The 14,481-nt window shown below is 35.6% G+C and overlaps 1 protein-coding gene across 1 annotated transcript in view; it reads left to right on the top strand.

The window, feature by feature from the left end:
• The window catches only part of LOC118275455 (hemicentin-1), a 296,991-nt gene extending 284,244 nt beyond the window's left edge, over positions 1-12,747 (top strand). The window contains exons 13-20 of the mRNA XM_035593419.2: positions 74-230; positions 1,020-1,159; positions 1,493-1,629; positions 2,700-2,865; positions 7,441-7,594; positions 11,425-11,615; positions 11,922-12,079; positions 12,356-12,747. Coding sequence (XP_035449312.1) covers positions 74-230; positions 1,020-1,159; positions 1,493-1,629; positions 2,700-2,865; positions 7,441-7,594; positions 11,425-11,615; positions 11,922-12,079; positions 12,356-12,502 — 1,250 coding nt within the window. The 3' untranslated portion in view covers positions 12,503-12,747. The remainder of the gene's footprint in view (positions 1-73; positions 231-1,019; positions 1,160-1,492; positions 1,630-2,699; positions 2,866-7,440; positions 7,595-11,424; positions 11,616-11,921; positions 12,080-12,355) is intronic.
• The last annotated feature ends 1,734 nt before the right edge of the window (positions 12,748-14,481 follow it).

Raw genomic sequence — 14,481 nt, 5'->3', positions numbered from 1 at the left:
GACACAATATTATCACATAATTCTCAATAAGACACATTATCAATGCCACTAAACGAATGTTCCTCTTTCCTAGATGCTCCAGTCTGTGCTGAAAGAAGAGACGGAGAACTGTTTGGTGCTCTCAAACAAGAAACAGTATCCTTACATTGTTCCGTGGACGCGAACCCAGCACTCGTCTCCTTCCACTGGACATTTAACAACTCTGGTGAACAAACGGAACTGCCACCAAAGTAAGTTATAACTATAGGAGTTCTTATTAGTAGAAATATAAAAGAGAGTATTATGTTATGTAATTTTTGTCAGTAATGTTCCATTAGATTGTCCATTAGATACATAGATGGTGGGTGAGTTTGCTGGGCTACTGGCTGCCGTGCAACGTGTAGCGGGTTCGATCCCGTACGGAGCAACTCTCTGTGAGATCCACAAATAATTCTGTCTGGATGTCATGTTCATGTGAACTTGTATATTTGTAAATGCACCCACGACACAGGAAAAATCCCTAACGTGGGGCAACATGCGAACACATGGGCAAACAAACAGAACAGCAACTATTAACAAGATAGTTGCTGTAAGCTTGTAATATATATTCTGAAAGTGATCCCAACAAAATTGAATTTGAAAATACTATTATTTTCCTTTAACACTTCAGCATTTCGTATCTCATTCAATATTCAGCGGAGGCAATGACCTAAACTAGGAATTAAATAACCATTAGCCAAATTGTAGATATTATATTATAGGCCATATTTTAGTCTCAAATATGTTACAAACATAATATTTGGTAAAATACGTAGGCATCATACATCACATACTTTGGTATCGGTAACGAAATGTTCATCATTAATTTACTTAATTTAAATTTGTAAATTATTAGTACAACATCAATAACAATCTATTACAGTCCACTGCTATCGTCGTCTGCTGCATTATGAATCATCAAATTATTGTAATTGGTTACATTAAAACATGTCACACGCACCTACCTACATACCTAATATTATGTTTTGTTAATTGTCCAGGTTATACAGCAGTCACGGCCACACGTCGACCCTCAACTACACTCCAACCACTGACATGGAGTATGGAACCCTGGCCTGCTATGGAGAGAACGCGGTAGGGCAGCAGAAAGTACCCTGTCTCTTCCAGCTGGTTGCTGCAGGTGAGATACATAATAATATGGTTCTAATGACATATATTTGAGTAGGTACTTAAACTTCCCCAAGAATGCTTCTTTTGTTGAATAAAATCGGAGAAACTATTTGTCACTTTATTCTTTATAGTGCCACCTTACTGATAAATATTGTGCAACATTTCAAGTCTTCTTAGGAAAAGTTAAAAATTATGCTACACTTGCACCTACCCAACCACTACAACAACACCTACCTGCAATTGTACCTACAGATTTTCAGGTTACTAAACTAAAACAGTTTGGTTTATGAGTCATACTATACCTATATATATCTTCGATTTTAATTGTGTTTCCTTCTCCCAGGACGTCCATTCCACCTGCAGAACTGCTCGGTAGCCAACCAGAGCATAGACTCGTTGAACGTGGAGTGCGTGGAGAACTTCGATGGTGGCCTCCCTCAGACCTTCCTCATGGAACTGCTGGAATTGCCTTCACTGATTGTAAGTTACTGTTAAAAAAAAATGTATGTCTAAGCCATAAATAAAATCACGTGAAAGGGTGTAGTACATTCTTTGCCTGTATTAGTCACAGGTGATAAAGGTGAGCTTCTAGCTAACTGCAAAACGGAGTATCAGACTCTAGGCTATCTATTACTGAGAATTATAGAAAATCAAAAAGTCTAATGCTGTTACATCCTTCCCGAATACGCTTCCCTTTTACATAGCTCTTTTTTACTATAATGTTATAGTCAACGATATTATACTTTAAAGCCAAATACTTAGGCTCTAGATAGATGGACTGCTTTTCAACTGCAAATTGCATTGCAGCTCGGATGCAGTTTGGATGCCATAGAACTGCAATCGAGCTGCACGTTTGGTTTGTGGTTCTATTCCAGTCGTGTCAACTGCATTCAAACTGCATCCGAACTGCAATTTGCAGTAGCATCCATCTGTCCAGAGCCTTAGAAATAATCTTGAAATTATAAAATAAAATGAAAATTTATTATAAAATTAAACTTTAATTAAAATAACTGCTTGCAGATTTGTGCAAAGAGAATTAGCTCAGAATAGTTCTAGTGTTTATTGTAACATGACAATTGAGTACTAACAAAGAAAATAGGTCATAGCGAAGCTCCCAGCTGCTGTTGTTATTTAACGTCGTCTTCTCATTTCAAGACATTTATACTTATTGTGTACAATAAGAGCTTAATTACATTTACAAATGTAGTTTTATTTTTTCCATTCTGATACACAGTGATGCGCTCTGTGAATTTGCCAGGATGCTGCTCTAGATTCTAAATGACATCATGTTTTGTTACAATTCTTCTAACTTCTTAATTTTTTTTTAATTGTTCTTAATTGATGTATATTGTATTTTTCCTATTTTGTAAGGGGTGAATATTTGTTTAATTACTCGTCAAACACTTAACTGTTTGACGAGGATGAAACTAGTCGAATTCTTCGTCAAACAGTTACATGAGTAAGCCGATAGCATAATTATATTAGGGTGAATTTTTGTCATAGAAATTTTTTTTTAACTAGGTACTGATATGAATGTTCCTTCTCCTTAGGTCCGCTACAACGTCTCCACAAACAGAACTCCTCCCTACTTCGAGATCCGTGGTCTTCCACCAGGAGTCAGCTACAGGATCGACCTGTATGCAGTCAACGCTAAAGGAAGGAGTGATGTGTCTACTATTGAAACTGTCACGCTCAAAGGACAAGCTAAGTTCACGGGTAAGTTAAAAAAAATAAAGTACTGTGATAGTTTATGGGGTAGTATGATTATCTTTTTTTCGTATCATTCTTAAGAAAGAATTAATGAAGAATGATATACATTTTTGTTACAAGATGTTACATAAATAATAAAATTATATTCGTGAATTGTGATAATCATTACATATTACATCTTAAACAGTGACAATAATGTAATAGGTACTATTTTATTTGACAAGAATAAGCGATAAGACTATTACTATTCAAAATAAATATAAGAATACTCAGAAACATGTTACATAAAATCTAACACATATACGCTAACGGCTCTAAATTCTAAGTACTATATTCATATCTTTCACTTCTACAACACCAGTATAAGTTGACCTCACATTACGAAGGCATTCTCAACAACGAGAGGTCTTTGTGTATCTTTTAGCTGGAAATGTCACCACGTATACACATAAGCATCGAAGTCTTTCCACCGATCCTGGAACTTAATACCCACTCAAGTCGCTATTTCTTATTTTTCTTCGCTATTAAGTGCTACCTCCAAATAAGCAGTTCTCACGCTCCAGAAAAACGCCCACATAAGAGCTTGAGCAAATAAATATTTGAAGTTCAGAAGGCTCACTTGATTTGGTTGTTGAATTTACTTGGAAAATTATGTGTAATGCTATTGTTACTATTGTCATTCGATTTACCACTAAAATATGGTTTATTTATCCTTATAGTACCATTACGTTTCTATCACCAATTACGATTTATATTTTGTAGTTTTACGCATCAAAGGACCAATTTTTCTTTGGTTACATTGTACAATAGTATTGCGGCTATACTATTCAGTACTTAATGTAATAATATACTAAAATGTAATGTTATAAAACTGTAATGTTATACTATTTTATTATAAATAAATAATGTAACAATTATCGATTGTCAAAATGCTGTAACTACTAATTTTATATTGATCATTAATTAATAAGCAAACCTTGTAATGACATCTGTTGAACTTACCAATGCAGCTTTTATAAAACACATAGTTGATTTTCTGACTATTTCTTTCTAGTGCTAACAGTCAGAAGTCTGAAATTGTTTACTTATTTGCGATCCAATTCGAACTCTTAAACCATTATAAAGTATTGCTTTGTACTGAGTTCACGGTTTTTATTACTTGCAAACATTATTGAGAAATTCTGTTTCGTTAAACTTTGTATTTAGATAGGAAAGGTAGATTCCAGTCGAACTTCTTGTTACATTTTAAAGGTGTTACAGAAATAGAGTTTGCAGATTTAAATGTAAATTAGAAATTATCACTTTGACAGTTGTAACACCTACTTTCAAAACGAATGTTAGTTGTACTTATTTTTATAATAGAAAGTAAGTTTATTGCTAGATAGTTAGCTTAACAGTTACTAATGTCTTTTTGTTTAGTATCAAAGCTAAAAATTCCCAGGCAGGAAACTAAATCCAATTATTACACAGATTTTTGATAAAATTACAGTAGCCCCAGACCTAACTCTGTGTAAAATACATTAATGAAATCAGAGTATAATTTACCCAAACCATACATTATCAGAACTTCTGTATCAAAACTCCAAATCTAATTCACTGGTAAGGACTATAATAAAATCTAGGCTACCAACAACCTAACGCTTAATTTCTAGATATCGCCAAAGTAAATGCCATAGGAAAATGAGCCTTAAGAACGTGGTCACGCTAACGTGCGCAGGTTTCATTTCACAATCCTTGATTGCGAAATGAGTTAATAAAAGACTTGCTTGCTTGTTTATTCGACGAACTATATGGAGGTCGTTAGGGTGGAGTTTAAAGAATTTTTCATACGTATAGGTCTTCCCACTAATTATACGTACGAACTTAGTTGTTAGTGTTGTTGACTTGATGTGGGTTAGACTTTTTAAAATAGATTAATTCTAAGTAACACTCACTCCCTATTACATGGGACTTGTAACACAAATGGTGAATAGGCGTTCTGATTGGTTGGTTTATCCGACTCGGCCAATCAGAGCGCCGAACGCGCTCTCGTTTCGATTAAAGCAAACTTATACTAAGGGTACAGGAATAAAAGACGTGACGTTGCGCGTTTCTAAGTAACAGTTTTTGAGAGGCTTTTTCGGTCAAAACTGGAACAAAATTGAAGTTGGTCCTTTGATTGTAAAAGGACCAAAATCAGTTATCAGTTTTACTAATTGAATATAATAGAAAATATCGTGTAATATAAATGATCCCTCACACAAACCACGTTTAGAGAGTCAGTGGTCAATTAAAATAGATATTTACGGTAAAGTTCTGTCATAAACCGCATGGCCAGTTTATAAAAGCGTAGTAACTATGCTTTAGCAGTATTTTATGCAGTGACCACTGTTCATAACCATTTTGATTTTGCCGTATACAGAGGGAAATGACCGCAAATTTTAATAAGTACAGGTTGTGTTTTGCTGGTCAATAAAACGCCTAATTTGGAGCCTGGTTTGCTTGAAACTAGCTTTATTTAGTGACGTGTGTGTGAGCGTTATAGCGTGTTTAATTTACAGTGGTTGGCTGTTTATAGTTCCAAGTCTTTTGTTAAGAGATTAGGGCATTGTAAAGGTAATTTTTGAGGTATGATTTGTAGTTTGGAATATAGTGTTTAGTTCGAGATAAGATTACAATAATTAGACATCGATCGTTATTAACTAACCATTTAAAAATAGTTTGGTGTTTAGAATAGGATTACTACTTATTTGAATTATTTATGCCTCGTTGGTCGAGTGCTCGCACAAAGGACTGCTAGACAAGGGATCTCGGGGTCGGGCAAAGTACTACTAGGGTTTTTTCGGTTTTTTTCGGTTTTTCAAAAATTTCCCAGTAGTAGCACGGAGTCTGGAATTGTACCCAGTAGATGGCAATAAGCTCACCCCTTATTATATGGGACTTATAACACTAATGGTGAAAAGTGGGTGTACATTGTATAAAGGCATTACGTGCCGCAATGTACATCTCTGCCTATCCCTTCGGAGATAAAATGCGTGACGTTGAATTATTAATTAAAGTTGAGTTCTGTCAGAGAACATTGCTGTGCAGTTTCTCTTAAATAAGTAGTCCCTTGTTCAGTTCTTACGATACCCGACGATAAGAAAAAAATGTGTTTACTATACTGTGACTATACTGTAAACAAAAGATGAAGCAGTAATGAATAAAACTACCATTTTAAGATTCAAAGCTGACAGTCCACATTTTAATAAACATAACGAAAAAGCCGCAAGTTGTCTTTTTTAAATCTCGGTACAAACTTGGAAATAACAACGGAGGAAAGTTTCCTTTTTTATAGTTGTTATTAAGTTTATTTTTCTTTGCCAACTCTGGCTAGTTGTGATAAGATACTTAGCTCTTCTTTACTTATTCTATTTTCTTAGCATTTTGTCTTTGTTTCTGTGAAGAATCTGTTAGTTTTTTAATTAATTTCCTACTTTTTATTTTGATACAAGAAGTTTTTGTTAAGTAATGCTTCTAAAGATTATTTTGTTTCAATGATTCGCTTTGTTGTTTAATTTCGTATTATAGCTTTAAAATATTTACGATAAATCATTAATTATACTCAAAGGACATGATTCACAAAACCAGTAAAATTTGGGAAACAACACGTTGGTAATTCACTTCACTAGTGTTATCCGTGTCAATGGGGGTCTTATTATCATAATGATGGTCTACCTGCTTATATGCTTTGCAACCCTTAAATAATACGATGCTATAAATCAGAAAAACATTTATTTTAAAATAAATTATATGCTTACTTCAAATACATTGTACAAACATGAGCCCTAAGTAATTAAATCACAATAGTTACACAAAGTCTAAATGAAATATTTCATTTTTTTAAAGCAACTTGTAATAAAATTCCACAAATATTTGTTCGTAGTAATTTATTGTAAGTTTAGCGCCTACCCTCAAGGGATTAGCATATCGCGTCGCTACATTCACGTTTCTATTTAAAATGGCGTGTTTTATATTTTTTTTAAAGTAATACTACATTTGTCACATTTCACTTGCTTTTGAAATGATTGTTAAGTTTGTTTGCTTGAGTTCTGTTAATTTGTTTAGGGTTTTACAATTTCTTTGTTTTAGAGGGTTTTAGTACTATTCAAATATTACCTTTGTCTAGTGATTGTGCAAGATGTTAATTTCTTTCTGGTCCAGAAGATAGGGCTTAAAGGTAAGCGTCCACAAGCCATCATTATACGCATTGCACGCATCAGTACGCATCGCATGTAGGCATTGCTGATGATGCGGTTCGTACGATGCGGATCAGTGGACGCAGTTGTATGAGTTTCTATACAAGACAAACTAAATTCCGTTGCGTGCGATGCGTACAACGCGGGCCTGTGGACGACTACCTTTGAACAGCAGTTAAGTAGCCAAAGAATGTTATGAAAAAAAAGAGACTTTGATACAATAACGCCTAACAAAGTAAGAATGGAACAAAAACGTATTTCAGACAGTTTATTACTTAACATAAGCACAGGATCAAGAAGAAGTTTACTATCAAGCACTTCTTACTTTATTTAAACTTGTATAATTAAATTACTTTGTCCCCAGGAGAAGGTAGTGCACTTGGAATGTCACCGGTGCTGGCGTCCATAGCAGCGATGTCGGCTCTGCTGGCGACTGCAGTGTGTGGCGTGCTGGCTGTGTTGTACAAACGACACGCTGCCAGACATCGGCATCTGCCTGCTAAGCATGCACCGTTGAGGTAAGCTGGAGTAGTTTATAGCTCTCATATTCAGGATGATTTTTTTTATGGTACAAGCCAGTAAACGAGTTTTATACGAACCACCTGAGGTGTTACAAGTGCGTTGCCGGCCTTGTAGGTGGTTACGAATTAAACGGTTATTCGGGGATTGGGAAGGGGAGTAATTAGGCCTCCGGTACCCTCACTTACAACGATTCACAACGCAAGAGTTGTTTGACGTCGGTTTTCTGTGAGGCCGTGGAATACCACGGTCAGAAATATCTCTGAGGACCATTCGTGCCATAGCATGGATTTCCACACCCTCATGCTTGAGAAACGAACGTCTTAAAACTCCGGGTCCCCATGACCTATGTACCTTACTACATATGCAATTATGTCATAGGCTCCGTACACAATATACGAAAATTCTGTTCCTAATAAGAAAACTGACAGATGAGATAGATAAGATCTCTTTATATTTAACCAAATATAAAGAGATTCTAATTTTCTAGGGTAACCACCCTAGAACCGATAATTATTATGACCTAAAGAGTACCTACCAGTTACTAATATACAAGTAAAGTACATAACTACAAATCCACACTACAAGCCTTTCGATGTCGGATGCAACTATTACTGGAAACTAGTTCAAAAGTCAAATTACAAGCCTCAACTCGACTGATTCAAAATCGAGAACTTGAAATCGATTTAACTTTACTACACCCGAGAGACGGGATGAAGCCTGTAAATTAAGGTTTCTATGCACCACCACATCATCGTTTTGTGGATAGTTCTGAATACAATTTGATTGGTTTTACTGACCTATAGTGTAATCAAAAATCGTATCCAAAATATACAATATGCAGTAAATAAAATATAGTACCTAACCAAAATATAAAATGTCCATAATTATTCATAATATGACTGCCTCGTTGGTCGAGTGGTCGCAAGCGCGACTGCCGGGTAAAAGATCTCAGGTTCGATTCCCAGGTCGGGCAAAGTACTGCTGAGCTTTGGAAATTTTTCTGCTAATCTTCGTGTTTTTTTTTTATCTTACGTAAGAACCTTCTCCTTACAATAAAAAACTCAACAAATAGGAGTTAACGAAGTCGGTTCAGCTGTAGGTACTCTTAGTGCGAGTTTGCTTTATGTTTTAAAGTAATCGAAACGAGAGCGCGATCGGCGCTGTGATTGGCCGGATTCTCGAGATTTGCGCTTAGCATCACATTAACCGATTCATTTCAATTTTATACTTACGTAATAATGTTCATGTCACGAATCCAAAAAAAATATACTTAATCGTACTTTATTTGCACAAAACTTATGTATAAGTTTAATACTCTTCATATTTTTACAAGAAACTTGTAAAGCTACTATTGAAAGTAGTTTCTAAACCCGGACTCATGTACCGTAAGTAGCGTCGAGTTGATTCGTAGGAATAACTGATAGATGTCATTCCGCACCGCTGAGCGTGAGATGAAGTGATATAAGAGTTAATAGAACATCGTCCGCTAGAATGTAATATTTGTAAAGATTTATTTTTCGTATGCTTGTAATGTATGAATGGTGTTTAGGCAATATTTTTTTATATCGAATGACTATTGCTCTTAAAAATCATTTGTAAATTGTTGGTTATTGGAGTTGGTCAAGTCTGTTGTTCATTTTTGGTAAGAAAGATAAAAACATTTATGTAGCACCAAGCACGATGCAGCATAAATACAAATAAAAATAGACATCAATGCGTTACACTCTCTGTATAAGCTGGGCACACAAGTCGCCCAATACTGATATTCAGTGGGCACCCTTGCAGCAGATAGCACAGTTTGGTATTTCATTTTTTGGTGGTGAAAAGTAAAATGGAGCTTATTTTTGTGGAGCTAAAACACCCTACTCCATTTAAAGTTTCCCTATACCTTGTACGTAATGATATCAGTAAAGGTTTCATGAGACCAATGAGAATTCCATATTGTTCTTCGCCATAAGAATTATTATTAACAGATTAAGGCCACCCAAGTCTACTAGAAACTAGAAATCAGCATATGACGTAAAACCTTAGTAATAGCTACTTGTAAAGTTTTCTTTAAGTTTAATATGTAGTTCGGAACAACAGCACGCAACACGCCACTTGATATGGGTTCATGGCTAAAATTGGTGTTAAACATGTCAGAATAACTAAAATCTGTATTGTAGCAGTTTGGAAGTAATCAAGATGGAAAGTAATAGAACTTTCATTTATTTATTTTAATTTTATTTGCCTATAATAGTGAGTAGTCGTGGTGGACTTGGTGAACTGATGATATCTTTACAGTTAGTGGAGCCTTTAAATACATTTAAAGGCAAGTGGTAAGTTATCATTTGATGAAGAGAATTTTACGCGTTTGTTCCGCATATTTTTTGGCCGATGGTAAAGATTAATCGACGACTTTCAGTTTTTTTATCATGTTTTGAATGCATCTTTGCATTTAAGTGCGGGAGAGCCATGCTTCGGCACGAATGGGCCTGCTAGACAGGAGTGACATCACGCCCGCACAAAAAACTGACGTGAAACAAACCACAAATCCCCGATTCCTCAACAACCCTTAAATTCCTAACCTCCAAAAAGCTGATAACGCATTTGTAACGCCTCTGGTGTCCATGGGCAGCGGTGATTGCATAACATCAGGTAATCAGTCTGATAGTTTGCCGGCTTGTTCCATTAAAAAATCTTAATTTATTAAAAGTCAAAACAAAGTGCCAGAATTGTTTTGGTAGATAGTTAGTTATTTAGTTATTAGAGGTTTTTTTAAAATTGCTACCAATAACAGTCCAATAAATACTACTGCTCCCAACTCCAGATTACAAACCACGACATTGTCTCCATAATTATCATTGACCACAAATACCTGGCCGCAATTACCTTGTCAACTCCTTGAGCTCCAGCCGACCGGGAAACCGGCCAATCACTAATTTTAATTGATAAATTAAATAGCGTTATTGGACCACACGACCACGTGATTGTAATTAATGCACATGCATATTTAATGAGGAGACTTTACACCGTTTCATCCTTGAAGTGGTAGGCAGAGTTGCACATTTATCGCCAGTTATGTTATTATAAATCTAGTTTAAAGATAGAAAGAAGGTCGATTGATATACACCGAGAATAAGTCAGGACATAGGGAGAAGAACCGAAAATCTTCAAATCTTTAAATATATTTTTAAATATACATTGACAAAGTTTAGCAGGTAGGTACGTGCGTGCAACTATGAACACCAAAATACTTCGTAAGCGGTTTATTCTGCAATATGCCATTTTGTCCACAACCGAAACAATAGCTGTTCATCAGGCCTCAGGCTATTCATTTTCATTACAACCTAGCGCTTCATAGACTAAGGTACTTTACGTCACTAATGGTGAAGTGAATTTCCAACAAACAATGGACTAAAGCCATGATCAATTTTCCTAGACTTTATTACGAAAATTGGCGTTTACCTGGTAACATGGAAATAATGGTTTAAGGCACCTTACTATGGTTAGGTTTCAAGAAGCTTTAGATTTCGTGTGCAACTAAATCGTATTTCTGTTTAATTCAACGAACCATCAGGTTCACAATTTACTGAATGAATAGGCAAAGATTAAGAATTCATCATTTTGTTTGGTCAGTATGTTACCACACATAAAATAAGTTCCATGTAGCTACTCAAACATTTTTGGAACTGAAAAACCCATGCTACCTTCATTAATACAAAAGTTGACTAAACTAGGGACCACATGCGCGAACCTGACCTGACCTTGAAGCCCTTACACCATCGTATATCAAAACATTTTTTTGTACTATAATTCTCATCAAATTTTCTTTTGTCTCCAACAGTGAAGCCATGTACGTAGAACGAGCACCTCACTGCCCGACTCCTGTGAAGCAAGATGCGGAGTCCCGCGCCAGCAGCACTGAGCCTCGGGACCGAGGAGACAGGGAGCGCACGGCAAGAGGAGCGCTGCTCCACACAGCTGATCCAAGAGACGCTGATGATGCAGACCCTGATATTATTCCCAGTTTATATGGTGAGTTGAGATAGAAAGGTTTACGACACACTTGAATAGTCTCTTGCCTTTGATCTGTTGGTTAGGTGTGTTGATATAATGTACCTATTGTTTTTGAAATTTCTTTAATTTAAATTTATTGTTTCAAAACGTTAGTATTTTTGCAAAGACTTTCCAACATAAAAAACTGTACTGTTTTTAGAACGGAATATTCGCCTTCTCTAATCGTTTTGATTATCTATCTATTGTATGTGACTCTCTTATTTTTCCATCTGGGGAGGTATACCTAACCACTACAAATCCTTAACCAAAGTGCTTTCCACACAGAACGGAGGCCAGTATCCAACGGGTACATGAGTCTCCAACGCCCCCCCTCTTCAGGGAAGATCACCAAGCTCAGCGGCGAGGACGTCCGCTCGGAGCCCGACGGGGGAGCCTACTACACAGATTATAGGAAAAAAGATTATAGAATACCTTTAACTAGTGTGAGTATGAGATTTTGCTTTTATTTTTAAATATTGCATAGCAAACTCTATTGTGTTCAATATAATTGTCATTTTAGTCTGGGATCAGCCAATATTTGGGTTGTCCCTGACTATCGTCAATTTTTGAAATTCTATAAGACTGGAAATAATTTTTACTAGCAGCAGAAATGAAGGTTTCCTTTACTAAAAACTTTAATTATGTTATTCCAGAAAAACATTTCACTTCTATTTACCTACAAAACAAACCACGACACTAACACACAATTTCCCTTCCAGTCTTATCATAGTTTAGGACGCGTCAACAAAGGCGTGAATGCGTGCAGCCCGAGTTCAGCAACAGGCGTGACGTCATCACTGACAGCCCACCGACTCAGACCCGAAGTCGTGACGACCTCGCATCGTGTGCAAGAGAGCTGTATATAAAGTTGTCTACCCATCCTCTGTACATAGACTTTAAACTAAGTATTGACATAAGAATAAAGAATCTGAAATAGAAGCTGCTAACGATTTGTATTGATGTTTCCTTCTTTGATGTTACTTTGGGTTATTGGCTTTGGAGGTAATCAACACGTATTTGGAGTCTAAATGTAGTGTAATATTCTTGTGATATCATTTTGGTACCTTTAGGGTGCTTTTCCACTAGAGATGTCCTATGTAGCTATGTTACGAAGATGTAATAGCTAAACTGTGAAACTACATGACTGTTTCCACTGCTACTAATAGAAAGATGCGCAGCTTGAGTTTCCTAGTATAGTTCTCTACTACCCATCCATAGCACGCATCTTTAAAAAATAGTTTAATTGAATCCGTTTCCATCAGTGCTAAGCTATGTGTACCAATGAATAACCTTGGTGGAAGCTAAACGCATCCACAGCTACATATATAGCATCGCACATCTCTGGTGGAAAAACAACCTAGTGTATGTCAATTTCTTTGGTCGCTGTCTTGATCGTTTTGACAATACCTTCCACAATGTGATTAAAATTCTCTGGAGTAACATTTACTTTGTTCAGAATAGTTTTTAGTAGAAAATTAAATGAGAAATTGCTTAAAGGTAAAAAAATATTGTTTTTTTAAATAAATAAATCAAGTTACGCTTCTATACGATGTCCTTATTCTTATGGTATTGACTGTGTTCCTTTAATAGTGTAAAAACGACATTTTTGTAAGAGATTTATGAATTTTAATTGTATGTTTGTATGTGATACGCTTGGTATGCCGTCGGTCGGTTTATTGTAAATACTAGATAGATAAGTAAACGTAGTTTTTACATTGTTCGTTCTACTCATTTATTTTGGACTATTGACTATTTTCTAGAAGAATGGTTTGGCTTGATTAAGACTTTAAAGGGTATTTAAAAATAATTGACAGAAGACATTCCTTACTGTTATCTATAACACATTAACTGAGGTTCTTAGTATTTAAAGTATAATGATTACTTAAACTATTCTTAACGTAATGATTTTGTTCCGAATAAGAACGCTGGATTGGGTAACGCATTACATTGTCTCTGGTATGGTAAATCTTTCGGGTTTTATCTTCGGTGTCAACAAATAGACGTAAAAGTCAACGACTTACACAGTATTGAAGCTGTACTGTCGGTCAAAAGTTAATATGCGAACCTCATTTTTTTAATTAATGTACCTAAAATCTATCCTAACTCTGAAATACTTGAAAACCGAATCAATATAGGTTTACAAACAGATAATTGCGCACAAACTCATACAATCAAAGAGCCTCCTTTTTTGAAATTGTTTAAGACTTACTAAACTCAACTTCAAAATCATAAAAAAGAACATGACAAACATTCTTAGAATTATGAATGATCCGAAAACAATTAAAAACACACAAATTACAACGAGTACACTTCAAATTTTGACAAGTCATTGTCACACCACTTAACGTACTTAACAATCGAAAAAGTCAACATGACGTTTTGAAAAGTTACACAAAAGTGACGATTTTCGGGTCGAAAAGTAACAAATAGTCGCATTGAGAGCAAACGTTAGTGATTGTGGGCAAACTGTAGTATGATTGATTCCCGGAATGGGCAAGTTGGTCGGTTTGGGCGATCAATTGGAATTGAGGCTGTGGAGCTATGAAGGTGACGGGTTGACGCGGAATTGATGACTGACACTACAATTTATAAACCAACCTTTAAAAATGCTGAATTATTATTCGTTATTTCTAAAATAATTAATTGATCTTACCATTATAATTAGTACAATTAATATAAAAGATATACACGCACATTCCGTAGTAGTTAACGTCAACATTAGTACTGGATTATCCTAACTAAAATACAATACCATTTCAAGCCATGGTTATACAGCAATTGGCTATACAGAATTTAAATTATCGTGTGAATTTTTGCAAGGCAACTAATTTGTTTTGAACTCGAA

Source organism: Spodoptera frugiperda, chromosome 8 (assembly GCF_023101765.2).
Source record: "Spodoptera frugiperda isolate SF20-4 chromosome 8, AGI-APGP_CSIRO_Sfru_2.0, whole genome shotgun sequence".
In the NCBI taxonomy this organism is placed as follows: domain Eukaryota; kingdom Metazoa; phylum Arthropoda; class Insecta; order Lepidoptera; family Noctuidae; genus Spodoptera; species Spodoptera frugiperda.
This window is presented reverse-complemented; position numbering and strand designations above follow the sequence as displayed.